Source organism: Centropristis striata, chromosome 1 (assembly GCF_030273125.1).
Source record: "Centropristis striata isolate RG_2023a ecotype Rhode Island chromosome 1, C.striata_1.0, whole genome shotgun sequence".
Lineage (NCBI taxonomy): Eukaryota > Metazoa > Chordata > Actinopteri > Perciformes > Serranidae > Centropristis > Centropristis striata.
Genome location: NC_081517.1, coordinates 7,915,509 through 7,931,264, shown reverse-complemented (window position 1 = coordinate 7,931,264; position 15,756 = coordinate 7,915,509). Strand labels below are relative to the sequence as shown.

The 15,756-nt window shown below is 37.7% G+C and overlaps 1 protein-coding gene across 1 annotated transcript in view; it reads left to right on the top strand.

Moving 5' to 3' along the window:
- The window catches only part of vwa11 (von Willebrand factor A domain containing 11), a 48,457-nt gene that overhangs the window by 28,612 nt on the left and 4,089 nt on the right, over positions 1-15,756 (top strand). Inside the window, exons 2-16 of the mRNA XM_059328950.1 lie at positions 902-1,094; positions 2,357-2,493; positions 2,580-2,724; positions 4,300-4,393; positions 5,898-6,026; positions 6,446-6,632; positions 7,857-8,026; positions 10,622-10,734; positions 10,866-10,982; positions 11,068-11,241; positions 11,566-11,698; positions 11,846-11,998; positions 14,100-14,192; positions 14,906-15,177; positions 15,298-15,431. Coding sequence (XP_059184933.1) covers positions 912-1,094; positions 2,357-2,493; positions 2,580-2,724; positions 4,300-4,393; positions 5,898-6,026; positions 6,446-6,632; positions 7,857-8,026; positions 10,622-10,734; positions 10,866-10,982; positions 11,068-11,241; positions 11,566-11,698; positions 11,846-11,998; positions 14,100-14,192; positions 14,906-15,177; positions 15,298-15,431 — 2,234 coding nt within the window. The 5' untranslated portion in view covers positions 902-911. The remainder of the gene's footprint in view (positions 1-901; positions 1,095-2,356; positions 2,494-2,579; positions 2,725-4,299; positions 4,394-5,897; positions 6,027-6,445; positions 6,633-7,856; positions 8,027-10,621; positions 10,735-10,865; positions 10,983-11,067; positions 11,242-11,565; positions 11,699-11,845; positions 11,999-14,099; positions 14,193-14,905; positions 15,178-15,297; positions 15,432-15,756) is intronic.

Genomic DNA, 15,756 nt, shown 5'->3' with positions numbered 1-15,756 from the left:
TAGATTCTCGGTTTTACTTTTTTGTAAAGTATGTGACATTTATTCCAGTACATTGAAAAATTTCAATGCAATAAATTTGAATTTCCTGTCATAAATAAATACAATTAATACAATTAATTAATTAATTGATACAATTAAATTAAATTAAATTAAATTAAATTAAATTAAATTAAATTAAATTAAATTAAATAATATGAATATAGGGGATTCAGTAAGTCAATAAAATAGATAAAAAAATATAATACATAAATAAAATGAATGAAATAAAATGATGAAATAAAATGATGAAATAAATAAATGAAATTTAATAATAGTAATAATTAAATTAAATAAGTTAATGAAATAATATGAATATAGGGGATTCGGTCAGTAATTTATGAAAGTGACTTTAGTCAAAACATTACTTTAATTTCATGTTATTTTTCTTCTTCTTTCTGTGTTATTCAATGAAGATTTCTAAACTTAAGAAGTGAAAGTGGACTCAGTAAAGTGATGCATCGGGTTGTTAAACATTAATCTGCAACCTCAGATTCAACCTCGGAAACTACTGCAACCTCAATGCATCATCACAATAAAATAATACAATTTGTTTTTTATCGAGTTAGTGTGAATATGTTGCAGGAAGTGACAGATAAGTATACACTGGAAGTCTAAAAATAAAATAAAAACAAATGTGATGGCTGATATAATGAATTTCAACTCCTAAAAATCAGCATATGTTGTTGCTTCTCTCTCTCTCTCTCTCTCCTTCCTGAACATCTCTCTTTCAGTCTGTCATGTGATTTACTTTAACTCTACATAATAAAGTCTTCCAGTGTGACGATCCAGCTAGAACACAAGTCCTCCTCCATTAATTAACCTGATAACAGACTTCTAATCATTTCCTCTCTGTTCCCTGCAGATCAATCATCATGACTTCAGTGCCGGGCCTCGCCCTGCTGACTCTGGTCCTATCAGGGTCCACGATGGCCTTTGTCCCCATCGGGGGAGGGGCGTCCACTCATGTCAGCATTACAGGAACAGCTCTGTTGGACAAAGTGACGGAGACGTGTCGGGCGGTGGCTGAGGCAGCAGGTCATGAGTTCAACCCCACGGTAGGAAAAGATCTGAAGATAGCACAAACAAAGTCCCAAAACAACAAAAATACTCACACATTTAACCCTCTGGAGTCTCCAAAAGCACCAAATCCAGACTTCTTGATGACATCCAGACTAGAAAACAAAGCAGCGTGGGAAAAAAAAAAGACACAAAATTACCAAAAAAAGACACAATATTACAAAAAAAGACACAAAATTACATTACGTAACATTTCCACTGCTTGCGGTAACAACAACAGGGCAGATAATAAACGGTCCGGTAGCAGCTGCCTTTCTTTTTGTTAACGTCGTCATAGAAACGAGTGAAACAAAGCTCCAGCTGGAGCAATAAAGGGACCTTCCACACACAACACGGTAAAGTGCCATTCATATAAAACTCACATTAAACTTTCATATCAAGGTGGGGGCCACAAAATATCGTCACGAGGGCCACAATTGGCCCGCGGGCCGCGAGTTTGAGACCCGTGGTTTAGAACCAGTGGTTCCCACAGGGTTTTTTTTTTTTGCAGGAAATTTTTGCCCTAAAAGCCTAAATTTGGTGCCTCTCGCACATTCTAATGCCACTATTCCATCATAATCATTGCATATTTTTAATGAATTATTGTAAAGGAGAATAAGGGTTTTTCTATGTTTTATTTAAGGTGTCATATTTTGACAGTATTCTTGTAAAATATGTGGTGGACTCTGCTAACACATCCATGTGCTCTTATTTTGAAAGCTGCATGTGTTTGCTTTTATTTTGAAGGAGGGTTTAACACGTTCCTTCCGTAACGCCTTATGGTGCATTTAATTTACACTGAAATCAGAACTTATTATTTTTTAAATAATTTTGTGTCTTTTTTGGTCATTCTTTGTATGTTTTGGTCATTTTGTGTCTTTTTTTGGGGTAAATTAGTGTCTTTTTTAAGTTTTTTTTTTCTGTAATTTTGTGTGATTTTTTTGTAATTTTGTGTATTTTTTGGTCATTTTATGTCTTTTTTTTAGTACTTTTGTGTCTTTTTTGGTCATTTTGTGTCTTTGTTTTAGTAATTTAGTTTTTTTCTGTGATTTTGTGTCTTTTTTTTTGTAATTTTGTGTCTTTTTTTGGTCATTTTGATACTGCCTCCAGCGGCTCCCAGGTAATTTGAGTTTGAGACCCCTGATCTAAATATGTCAGGATATGACGTTTGGTCCATATCGCCCAGCCCTAGAGACAATAGTTTGGTTCGGAGGTGCAGGGGAATGTGAACCTTTGTCTAACCTTTGACCTGTGACTCCAGGGTCCTTCTCCTGATGAGCTGGTCCAGGCCTGTCTGGGTCCCACGGCGACAGGAGAAGTGTCTGGAGCCAAGTTTCACTCTGCTCTTCAAGAGATCTACGTCCAGAACGGACTGGTGGACCGCGACTTTGTCAACAGGTTGGAGAACCATAGAGACAAAACAGCTGTTTTTATTTCAAAGCAATAAAATTAGCTGTTTTACATATTGTGAAAATGTCTTTCAGTGCTCCACATCATTTCAACTCTGAAGCCTTTCTGGAGGGGCGTAGCCTCATCACAGAGGGAATGGCCACCATTAAGGCAAACATCCGCAGTGAGAACTTCCAGGCTGCCAGAGAAACTCTGGGCAGAATCCTCCATACTCTACAGGTGAGAGAGGGGGAATAAAGAGCAGGGGGTGGAGAGATTATTGAAATACTTGCAAATTCCTAATTTCAACCCTAGAGAATATTGGAGGATATTACATACTACCAGAATGTGTACTGTGGAATGTGGAAAAAAAAAGGGGGGAGGGGGGTAATATTTTTGAGAAAAAAGTTTACGAGACTAAAGTGGCAATTCTACGAGACAAAAATGTGCAGATTTATGAGATTTAAAGTGGTGAATCTGCGAGAAAAAAGTTGCTATTTTTCCACTTTTTTCTCGTAAATCTGCAACTTTTTTCCTTTAGATTTGCCACTTTAATCTAGTAAATTTGCAACTTTTTTCTCGAAATATTATTGCCACCCCCCTCTGGGTTAGTATTTTTATTTTTATTCATACTTGGCCCTAGTCTTGGCCTGGTCTAAATTTTTAATTTTTACATTGGAGGTCAAGGTGAATAAAGTTAATATTATTATATTATTATATTATTATCATACTGATTGGTCAGATCTCTTGGTGTCACTGTCTGTGACGTAGCCTGATCTTTGCTGATTAGCTGGAATAAATCCATGTGGTTCTATGACCAAACAGAGAGACATGGGGACTCAGTTAGATATCCACTGAAGTTACCAAATATAGTTAGTCGCCCGATAAAGGGTTAAAAGACAGGTCACTGGAGTAATAAACAGACAGATCCTGAGTCATGCACTAGATCTGGTGAAGATAGGGGTACACTCTTTGCCCGAGAATTGAAGAGTTTTAGGAAGAGGTTAGTGGATTAGTTCAGGAGATTCTATCAAGTAGTTTGGGAACCCAGACTTTTTTTTACTTGGTCTATACCCAGAGGGGCATAACATAAATTACCATGAACAAGTTTTTCTTAATTTGTGTTAGTTACAGGCAAAACGAGTGCTTGAGTCAACATGGAAAAACATCGGTAAACCAAGTGTATCACAGTGGTTTAAGGAATTAGCGGTAACACTTTACAATAACCAACTAAGTGATGTTTATAGATGGTTTATAAACCAATTATTAACCATTTACAAAGTGCTATACATATTTAATCTTTAAATGTTTTCAACCAATTTCATAAAGGTATATGAATCATTAACATACTTAATATGATATTTAAAATGTTAAAATGAGTGCAACTAAAACTATTAATAAACTATTAATTATAATTTAATTGTTTGTTCATGATAAAGTAACTATAAACTTACATTAATATAGAATCTATTTGCCATTTTAAATGATGTAGTTAGTTAAACATTAATAAATTGTGTATTTAACATTCTAAATGGTCTATATACGGTTTATAAATGCTGATTAAACATTAATAAACTATCTGTTTACCATGTATAAATGATGGTTATTGTAAAGTGTTACCCAAAACTCAATAAATATATTGTTGAAAAAAAAATAAACAGGGTGTACCAATGATCAGGCTAAAGGAGGTACAAATGAGATTAAATGGAGTAAAGCTTCTGCTATGTATGACTAGTGGATATACAATCATAACTCTATAAGTCTATATATATGTATGTATAACAGTGTTAATGTGTGTGTTTCTATCCCTGTCAGGACTTCTACAGCCACAGTAACTGGGTGGAGCTGGGAAACACTGATCCATACATCAACCTGATACGCCCAGACCTTCTCTTAGATAACCTGGCAGGTGTGTGTATGTGTGTGTATAAACAGTCATAGAAAAAATTATTACATCACCCTTATTTAATGCCTGGTACAACTAAAGGTACATTTATATGGACAAAAATAATGATAACAACAAAAATAGCTGATAAGATCTAGACATTTTCCATGGTTTTCTTGATAATGATTTTGGTTATCATCAAGAAAACCATGGAAAATGATGGAAAAAATCATTAAAATTAACAAGAAATTGAAGAAAACTGTGGTTTAATATTTTTTTCCCCATGACTGTAAATTAGACGTATTGAGGAAAAGCAGGTTGTAGCTTGCAGTCTACTTTACCAAACACAAAAAGTTTACTTTCAATGGTTCTTTCTTGATAGTGATTTTAGCTATTATCAAGAAAACCATGCAAAATGTCCAAACAAATGTTCCTTTAGTTGTACCAGGCATTAAAATGAACAAGGAATTGAACAAAAAGGGTGGTCTTAAAATGTTTTCCATGACTTTAGGAGGACTATGCATATTTTTGCTGTTGGTTGGGTAACACATCATGAAGAGGACTATCTGTATATATGTAGATAAAAAAAAGAGCATATCTACTGACCAAAGAGCAGACTGGGCTGATTGACTGTTGGGTGTGTATTTTCCTGATAACCATGCATAGCCCTCCTATCACTGTTCTGACCTAAATTATACCATGAAGCAGAGGTCAACCTGATCACTACTATAGGAAAATGCTGTAAACAGGGCCTGTATGGAGACGGCTACTTAGCAAAGTAGGCTTCTAGCATCGGTCGTGCTAGCCACCAGCCCATCGTTTTCTGTAACCATTGTAGCATGAAAGAATGGTAGGATTAGCTTACTATCTAGCTAACGAGCCAATTGTTCGCTAGTTGGCTAGCTAGATAGTAAGCTAATCCTACCATGCTTGCTACACTGGTTAGAGAAAAATGAGCCAAAAGTCACTCAGTGTGAAGAATTAACTTGCTGTTACTCATTTAGCAGCTAGCCATCCTGGCTTTGCACAGAAGCGTGCCTATGTTCCCCTCTTTGTATGAGACTGGGAAACATAGGACCCCTTTTTCCCTGCTTTTCCCAAAAAGGGTCCTATGTTCCCCGGTCTGTTACTTTTTCCACCACTACTGCCACATTCCATGGCAAATAGGCCTAACCCTAACCCTACAGGCTAACCCTATCCCGAAAAGGAAAAAGCTAAGCCTCGATGCGATTTTTTCCATGACTGTATGTTATATTGCTGCACTATACTATACATTATCTTATTTTATGACTGAACCCTTTACTATATCATCGTATCTAATATTCTATGCTATATCATAATTTACCAAAATAAATTAAGTTATGTTAATTCATATTGCATCACATTTTATATGGTATTTATTACAACTCTTTATTAATGCTGCAACCTTGCAGTTTTTGTCTCCATATGATGTATAGTTTCCATTTTTTTCATTCTTATTATTCTATTTCTTCTATTTATCTCTATTTAACTATTCATGCATGTTTAGATGTGGACACGGCCACCTGCATTGACTGTCCCAGTGGAACTTGCCCCAACCCCATTCTCCCCAACGTCCTGAAGGACAAGATGCTGACATCAGGATACATGGGAGTCTTCTCTGCTGCCAAACCCAAAGGTATCAGACACGTCACCACCGGGAGCTGAACATCCTGTTTAATCCTCTTCAAGGAGGAAATTAACTTACACAACTCATAAAAATATGTATATGTCCATGATAAAACGATAAGATATTTTACTTATTTATTCATTAACATAAAAAATCAACAATCACAAAATATTTTAGGAGAGACACATGATTCTTTTCACAGGTTATTTATCTTTTGTATGACTGTAAGGACATAGTGACAATTTCAACAAATATGACACTAAATTATTTATGTCAAAGGTTCCAACTGTAGCTTTAAAGTACATTGACATTTAGATGAGACACTCATTCAGTCAACCCAAAGAAAACCCACTTAAGTGCCTGTAAAGTCCAGAATAAATATACATTTGAAGCCTGTCTGGGTGTGACCTGTCCCTTCTGCTCTGCAGGTAAATGTAGCCACGGAGGTGCAGGTGACCTGACCAGCACCGTGGTTCCTCGTGGAGGAATCAGCAAAGACGAGCGTCGTCCAGATAACGTTGCTGTCCACAACGCTGCTGTGAAGGCGGCTACGGCCGCCAGCCTCCTGCTGCTGCAGGACATCCGCCTCGCTGCCGGGGACAACGACTTCCTGAGGTACGACAGAAAATATCTCACGGTAACACTTTAGATTAGGGAACACACATTCAACATGAATTAGTTGCTTATTAACAGGCAAATAAGTAACATATTGGCTCTTAATTAGTCATTATTAAGTAGTTATTAATGCCTTATTCTGCATGGCCTTATTATACAACCAGTAAGCCATTAACTCTATAGAGTTAATGGCTTACTGGTTGTATAATATATATAATATATATAATAATATAATATAATATATAAAGGAGTCTTATAGAGCTAATTTGTCCATTTTTGAATCCTTTTCATGTCTTTTCGTGTCTTTGCAAGTCATTTGGTGTCTTTTTTGTGTCTTTTTTGTATCTTTTTAGGTAATTTTGTGTCTGTTGTTGTGTCTTTTTTAGTTATTTTGTGCCTTTTTTGGTCATTGGTGTCTTTTTGTATCTTTTTAGGTAATTTTGTGTCTGTTGTTGTGTCTTTTTTAGTTATTTTGTGTCTTTTTTGTCATTTTGTGTCTTTTTTGGTCATTTGTGTTTTTTCTGTGTCTTTTCGGTCATTTTGTGTCTGTTGTTGTGTCATTGTTAGTTATTTTGTGTCTTTTTTTTTTAGTCATTTTGTGTCTTTTTTGGTCATTTGTGTCTTTTTGTGTCTTTTTTGGTAATTTTGTGTCTGTCGTGTCTTTTTTAGTTATTTTGTGTCTTTTTTTTAGTTATTTTGTGTCTTTTTTGGTCATTTTGTGTCTTTTTTAAGTAATTTAGTTTTTTTTCTGTCATTTTGTGTCTTTTTTTCATTTTGTGTCTTTCTTGGGTCATTTTGTGTTTTTTTTTTTTAAATAATTCTGTGTCTTTTTTGGTAATTCTGTGCATTTTTTGGTCATTTTCTGTCTTTTTTTAAAAGTAATTTAGTGTTTTTTCAGTCATTTTGTTTCTTTTTTGGTCATTTTGATACTGCCTCCAGCAGCCTCCAGGTAATTTGAGTTTGAGACCCCTGTTGTAGAGTAAAATAATTCTGAGGTTATTGAAGGAAAACTCTAAGTTAATAACTTACTGGTTGCATAATAAGGCCATGCAGAATAAGGCATTAATAACTACTTAATAATGACTAATTAAGAACCAATATGTTACTTATTTGCATGCTAATAAGCAACTAATTACTGTTAAATATGTGTTCCCTAATATAAAGTGTTACCTATCTCACTTTATCCTTGAATCTGGGTTACGTGACTATAACTCTTGTTCTCAGAATGATGGGGATCGCCCGCTCGTCCGTCGTGTGTTTCGTCATCGACACCACCGGCAGCATGTCAGACGACATCGATGCAGCCAGAGAGATTGTTTACAAAATCATCGACAGCAAGAGAGGAACACAAGACGAGCCGTCGGAGTACATTCTGGTGCCGTTTAATGACCCTGGTAGGACCTTTTCTATCTTGCTCATCATGTTTACTGAACTTTCAGCAGTGGAGACCCCTGGTGGTAGCATGATGCCATAAAACAGGGGTCTCAAACTCAAATTACCTGGGGGCCGCTGGAGGCCACCTGCCACCATTAGAAATTCAATAAAACATTCAAGCGTTATCCTCAAGAGGGTATTGAGAATAAATGTAAGTTTTGTGTTAATCCGACCAACCGATGTGGAGATATAAAATACTTCAATTTAAAGAGCGCCACCTTGTGCTCATCGGCCAAAATTTTGCAGAGAGCCTCAGGGTCTCATGGGGAAGTAGTAACCTGAGTTTCATGTCATTCAGATACACCGATGTGGAGATATGCAACACTTTGTGTTTTGTGTTGATAATAGCGCTACCTGCAGGAAGTTGTTATTTAATAACTTGAGTATTCTTTGGGTTATCAAAATTCTTTTAAAAACTTTTTGTTATGAGGGTCCATAGATGCTGTGTGCAAAGTTTAGTGCAAAACGATGAAATTGCCTTGGAGGAGTTCGAAAAAGTAGATTTGCGACATTTTGCGAATTTGGAAAAAAAAGGGAGGCGAAAATGGGCGTGGCCTATATCACGAGATTCAGCACAACTCAGTGAATGCGTGGATATAAGATTTTTGAATGTGCGATAAAAACACAAGATGAGCCAACAGAGTACATTCTGGTGCTGTTCAATGACCCCGGTAGGAACTTTTCTATCTTGCTCATCATGTTTACTGAACCTTTAGCAGTGGAGACCCCAGGTGGTGGCATGGTGCCATAGAACAGGGGTCTCAAACTCAAATTACCTGGGGGCCGCTGTAGGCCGCTGTAGGCCACCTGCCACCATTGGGAATTCATTCATTCATCAATGTACTCAACACTGGGAGCCATTTGAGGTTCAGTATCTTGCCCAAGGATACTTCGACATGTAGGCTGCCATGGTCAGGGATCGAACCACCAACCTTCCGCTCTGTGTGTGACCGCTCTATCAATTGAGCCAGAGCCGCCCAACATACAAATTGTGAAATTGTGAAGCTGTCTTTAAAAAGGCCAACCAGCGCCTGTACTTTATGAGGAAACTGTCCTATCTACACATAGACCGAACCCTACTGACTCTTTTTTACCATGCTTTTATTGAATCTATTTTATCCTTTTGTTTGGTGTGCTGTCTCTTAAAAATAAAAATTCCCTCAAACAAATAGTCAGGTGGTCTAGCAGGCTGATTGGTGAGCCACAACTTAACCCTGAAGCTCTCTACAGTAGGCAGTTGCAGAGGATAGCTGGTTCCATTCTGCGAGATGGCTCCCACCCACTACACAAACAATTTCAGCTTCTCCCATCTGGCCCCAGATACAAATTGCCTACATGTAAAACAAAGCGATTTAGAGAAAGCTTTGTTCCCTCTGCCATCAGGGAAGTAAATAAAACATACCATTTACTAAGGCCATGACAGTTGCTTTTTAATTATCCATCCTTACCATCATAAAATTTTTATCTACTTATTTATTCGATTGACTTTTTATCTATGGCATTCAATGGGATGCAGTGGTGCACTTCTTTGAGTTTTTTATTTGCTTAATGGTTACTGTGTCTTTCATCTGTCTGTTGTGTTCTTAATGTCTGTATGCTGTGTGTTTTGTGCTGAGACATCTCACTCGACTGCACACCAAATCTACCTCTTGGTATAAATAAAGTATCAAATCAAATACAATTATGCCTCATTTCTAGGTTTTTTTCCCCCTGATGACCACAGTTAAAAATTTCAATGGACGATGATATTGTATGTCCAACATACACACACACACACACACACACACACACACACACACACACACACACACACACATATATGCACATTTTAGTTGATTAACAGCCCATCCTTACCAGGGTTATCCTGAGACTACTTTACCTCCCTATAGTGATGCGCATCATTTTTTAATATGTCCCTACCAAGGATATAATAATTTGGGATTTTTCATTAGTTTTAGTTTTAATTTCGTTTTGATTTTTTGTTTTCAAATTCAGTTAGTTTTTAGAGTGAGTTTGCTAGTTTTAGTTTAGTTTTTATTAGTTTTAGTGTTAGTTTTAGTTTTTTTGTAATGGGGTATTTGTTGGGTGCCAGATTTTTAAAAAAGTCACAATAAATGTTTCCTTTATTTTCTTTGTCTGATCCATCTCAGCCCCAATTTGTTTATTAAGTCATAAAACCAGATAGATTAAATAGATTTCATATCAACCAAAAAGGTTAATGTATGAAAAAAGTTGACAAAGACAAAAACGAAGGACATTTTCACTTTAATTTTAGTTAGTTTTGTAACCACACAATACAGATTCAGTTAGTTATCGTTTTAAGAGTTAATTTCTTATTTTAAGCGTTCAACTTGCTTATTTCTAGATTTAATAATCTTAATTTAAAAAATCTTGTCAAGTGAAATTATCTGTCCATGCAGCAAGATCATTTCCCTCAGATTTAGTGTTTTTATCTTGTTTTTAGACACCTCTGTTTTGCAGTGCAGGCATTCAAAATACCTTAGGCCACAGGTTAATTTTGACCCTTAACTCCCTTTTCTGTGCTTTTAATTCAGACTTTGGACCAATGATCAGGACAACAGACGCTGATAAGATGAAAAGGGAAATCTCAAAGCTGAAGGCTGATGGAGGCGGTGACACCCCTGAGATGTGTCTCTCAGGACTTCAGGTACTAAAACTATCGTATTCTCTAACTCTGTGATTGTTTATTGGGGAAATATTTATACCCATATATTTTTATGGAGTCTTTGAAGACTGTATTCATTCAGAATTAACTGAGATGCATTGTTTATGTTCCAGATCGCTCTCACCGGTTCCCCTGACAACACTTACATTTATGTTTTCACCGATGCTATCGCCAAGGACATTCATCTCAAGGATGCTATTGAGGCCCTCATCATGAAAACAAAGTCAACGGTAAATACCGGCTAACTCCCAATGATGCCCTATGTTCATTCAGTTTAGTCAAGTTAATTTCCTTCACATTAAAATCTCTCCACAGGTGTCATTTTTCATGACTGGGGCCGGTGGTAGGCCCCGTCGTTCCATCAAAGCAGCTTCCTTTGAAGACTACAAGCAACTGGCTTTGGCCTCTGGAGGCCAGGCCATCCAGGTGTCTAAGAACCAGTTGCCTCAGGCCACAGACGTCATCCTCGACACCGCCACTTCAGCTCTGGTAGGACACTTCTTATAATACATCCTGTACTAGCAGGGCCGGCTCTAGCCCATTTGGTGCCCTAGGCGAGATCCATTGATGTTGAGCAGCTCCGCTTGCTGTTTCACGGAGGCTGGAACTCCCGTTTTTGTTTGCTCATGGTGCCAACCAGGCTATATAATACAACTGTCTGTCCATATAATTATTAACTTAAAGTAAATTCGCAAAGAAGCACAGCTGGAGACCGCTAACAAAGATAGAGACAATAGAGACAATGAAAGTGCAAAAATGATTCCTTAGTTGTTTCCAAATCTCACGCTTTTCTTTGTCTCCCTTCTCCCTCAGGTGACAGTTCTTCAGAGAGCAAGGAGCCCTGGAAAGCAGGAGACCTTCCCCTTCTTGTTGGATGAATCTTTGAAAAACATCACTATCTACATCACAGGGACATCCATTACTTTCACCCTCACCAACCCTGCAGGTAACGTACGATTTCCAATGCATATTTGTTTATCTTTGTTAAGACAATGTAGAAGCTTGGCACTTGTTGGGTGTCCCTTTTCCTTACTGACAATGTTATATGTGATACATATTTATGACTAATTAAAGGCATGCTAAAAATCTACAGGTGTGACCCAGAGTCACAATCAGGCTAGCGGTAGTCTGGCGACCATACAGACAGTCGGCAATCTGAGGAGAATCCGTCTCAACGCTGACAACCAGATAGGAACCTGGCAGATCAACATCGTCTCCAGCCAACCATACACACTTAAAGTCTCAGGTCAGATATTCTGTTTATTACTCATGCCCTTTCTGTAGAAACACTCATATCAACACATATACACATAATTTGTAGATGAAAAGAATAGTTCAACATTGAGAGAGATATGCTGATTTGCTTTCTTGCCGAGAGTTAGTTGCAAAAATTGATACCACTCTCATATCGATCTGGTAAATACAAGGGAACTTCCCAGGGGTCTGAAGTTGCCATGATCCTATGTTCACTGGGTTCTCAGTTCCAAAAGTCCTATCTTATGTGAATCCAATTCTCCCAGGGTCCTTTGTCACCATGGTCCTGTGTTTCCTGGATCCTTTGTTTGCAAGGTCTTATCTTCCCAAGGTCCTACGTTCCCTGGGTCCTAATTTATCAAGGTCCTAGGTTTCCCATGGTCCTATGTCACCAAGGTCCTGGATCATATATTCGCAGGGTCCTCTGTCCCAGGGTCCTAAATTATTGAGGTCCTATGTTAACAGGGCCCTATTTTATCAAGGTTCTAGGTTCCCATGGTCCTATGTCACCAAGGTTGCATTTTTCCTGGATCCTATGTTCCCAGGTCTTACGTTCCCTGGGTCCTAATTTATTAAGGTCCTAGGTTCCCATGGTCCTAATTTATCAAGGTCCTAGGTTCCCATGGTCCTAATTTATCAAGGTCCTAGGTTCCCATGGTTCTAATTTATCAAGGTCCTAGGTTCCCATGGTTCTAATTTATCAAGGTCCTAGGTTCCCATGGTCCTAATTTATCAAGGTCCTAGGTTCCCATGGTTCTAATTTATCAAGGTCCTAGGTTCCCATGGTCCTAATTTACCAAGGTCTTAGGTTCCCATGGTTCTAATTTATCAAGGTCCTAGGTTTCCATGGTCCTAATTTATCAAGGTCTTAGGTTCCCATGGTTCTAATTTATCAAGGTCCTAGGTTCCCATGGTTCTAATTTATCAAGGTCCTAGGTTCCCATGGTCCTAATTTATCAAGGTCCTAGGTTCCCATGGTCCTAATTTATCAAGGTCTTAGGTTCCCATGGTTCTAATTTATCAAGGTCCTAGGTTCCCATGGTCCTAATTTATCAAGGTCCTAGGTTCCCATGGTCCTAATTTATCAAGGTCTTAGGTTCCCATGGTCCTAATTTATCAAGGTCTTAGGTTCCCATGGTTCTAATTTATCAAGGTCCTAGGTTCCCATGGTCCTAAATTATTAAGGTCATATGTTAACAGGATCCTACGTTATCAAGGTTCTGTGTTCCCATGGTCCTATGTTTCCTGGATCCTTTGTTCCCATGGTCCTGTGCTACCAAGTTTCTATGTTACAAATGTGTTAGGTTCCCAAGGTCTTATATTGCCACGTTCATGTTCCCCAGGTCCTACATTCCCCCATTTTTATATGACCCTAAAACTTGTCATATTAAGTGATACAGACCTGAGGAACATCTTTCACAGTTTCCCTTTTTGTGCTATAAAGCTGGGGAACATAGAACTCTTGGAACATAGAAATGACCCCATCATTACTCTCCAATAAGTAGGGGGTTAGCTTAATTTAGCATAATAGATGGGAATGGAGAAAATATCTAGCCTGGCTCAGTGACCAGCAGAGGCTTAAGGAAGTTAATGTCTGCAGTAAAACCACAAATTGGGTCTTTTACCCATTTTTGGTACGGATTTAACAAACAACATGTGAGCTGCAGATTTGCTGGTTGGCAGCTTTTGTTGTTCTTCTTTTGTTGGCTAGAACTACCAGCTGCCTCTTTGCAGGCTTTGTGGTAAGCTAAGCTAATCACTTGCTAGTGGTAGCTTCATATTTACCAAAAATACATGAAAGTGGTATTGATCTTTGCATGCAACTTTATTTTAGCAAGACAGTAAATAAAACTGTTTCCAAAAATGCCAAACCATTTGTTTAAGGTAATCTGAATTCATATTTGCACTGACCCCCGTTGTCTCTACGGCTTTTTAAAATCATAATCCACATTTATTTCCTCTGCTTTTTGGTCGATGCAAAACATGTAAATTAGTTCTGTTTCTATTGTCAGAATAATCTAACACAAGTTATTACACAGCTGTTATTGAGACTTGTATCTGTATTTACTGTAAGTCTGTGCTTGTGCTTCCAGGCCAAAGTACAACAACCTTCATCTATGACTTTGTGGAAAGATTCGGGGGACCTCACCCAGGTTACGCCGTAATCAGTGGGCGTCCACTCGCAGGTACAACACATGCAATAACAGTTTTACAGTAGCTCCTCATTAACCTCTTTAACCGTTTGACGCACAACATACTGACCCCCCTTTTAATGTACAACATGGGTCAAAAATGACCCTCATTCATTCCCCATGTTATTTAATGCTGCTGTGTGTTTCTGTGCTCTATCTTTTGATATCAACTTATTTTATGATTGAATATTCCAAGTATTCTTTAAATATCTTGTTTTTGATAACAACTGACTAAGTAGTTAGCTTGGCAAACTACTTAGCCAAGAAGTTAGCTAAGTAGTTAGCTTAGCAAGCTACTTCGCTAAAAAATGGATATGGGTCGTTTTTTACCCATGTTGTGCATTAGAAGAGTAGTGACACAAAAAAAGGGATTTTATTTAAAAATGAATAAAGGAAAACATACAATTAGGATGTATGACGATCAAAAACAAACTCATTGAGGGAAACCTGGAATACTGAATGATGAAAATAATTTATTGTAAAGATATAGAATATAAAAACTCATACATATCGGGTCACTTTAGACCCATGTTGTGCATCAAAGCAATTATGTGGAATAATCAATCATAGATGTGATGGTGTAATAAAGACTACAGGACCAGGTTAAGATTTATATCTTTGAATGTAATTAGGTAAACAAAGAAGATGAATTTTTCTTCTTTTTCTTAATCTACAATACTTCTTCATGTCCTCCTCTACAAACCCAGGTCAGGCAGCCACTCTGATGCTCACAGTCATGGGTAGGAAAGGTCCGTCCTTGATGACCATCGAAGATGTTGCCCTGGTAACTGTGTCTGGTCCTGAGACTCATAGCAATGGCACAACAACTGACATGGGCAATGGAAACATCCTGGTGACAGTTGATTCAGTCCCTGAGGGGGAGTTTGTGGTTCTTCTCAAAGGAACTGACAAAGAGTCCAAAAGTGACTTTCAGAGACAGTCTACCACCCAGATATCAGTCTCCAAAGTCAATATCCAGGTTGGTCTCTTCACTTCCTCTTCGTACCATGTGTAAAGAGATAAATGCATGCAATTTCTGTTCTGTATCTTTTAACTCTTCACCTATTTCGTTCTCTTCTCTACTTCCTCTTCTCTTTAGGCTGGGGTGGCCGGCAGTGTGGAGCCAGGAGAAGCATTCGAGCTTCCCTTCAGTGTCATGACTCAGGGCTCTGGTGGAGCGTACGAGATCCAAGCCACCAATGACAGAAGCTTCCCCATGAACTTCCCAAAAAGGTGTGGGGAAACAGCAAAAGACCATTCTTTTGTTAAATATTCTCATCAATGTTGTTATGTGTCTAAACCAGGGGTCTCAAACTCAAATTACCTGGGGGACGCTGGAGATAGTATCAAAATGACCAATAAAAGACACAAAATTACAAAAAAAAGACACAAAATCACCCAAAAAAGACACATTCAAAGATACATACAAAGTGATTATGTACATTCACTGAGTGAATATTTAAAAAATAAAACATATATTTCTCGCTAGAAATGTGATCAAAATCCATTTTTATGCAGAAACTAAGTCAAAATATTGAAAAGTCACGTGACTTGGAAC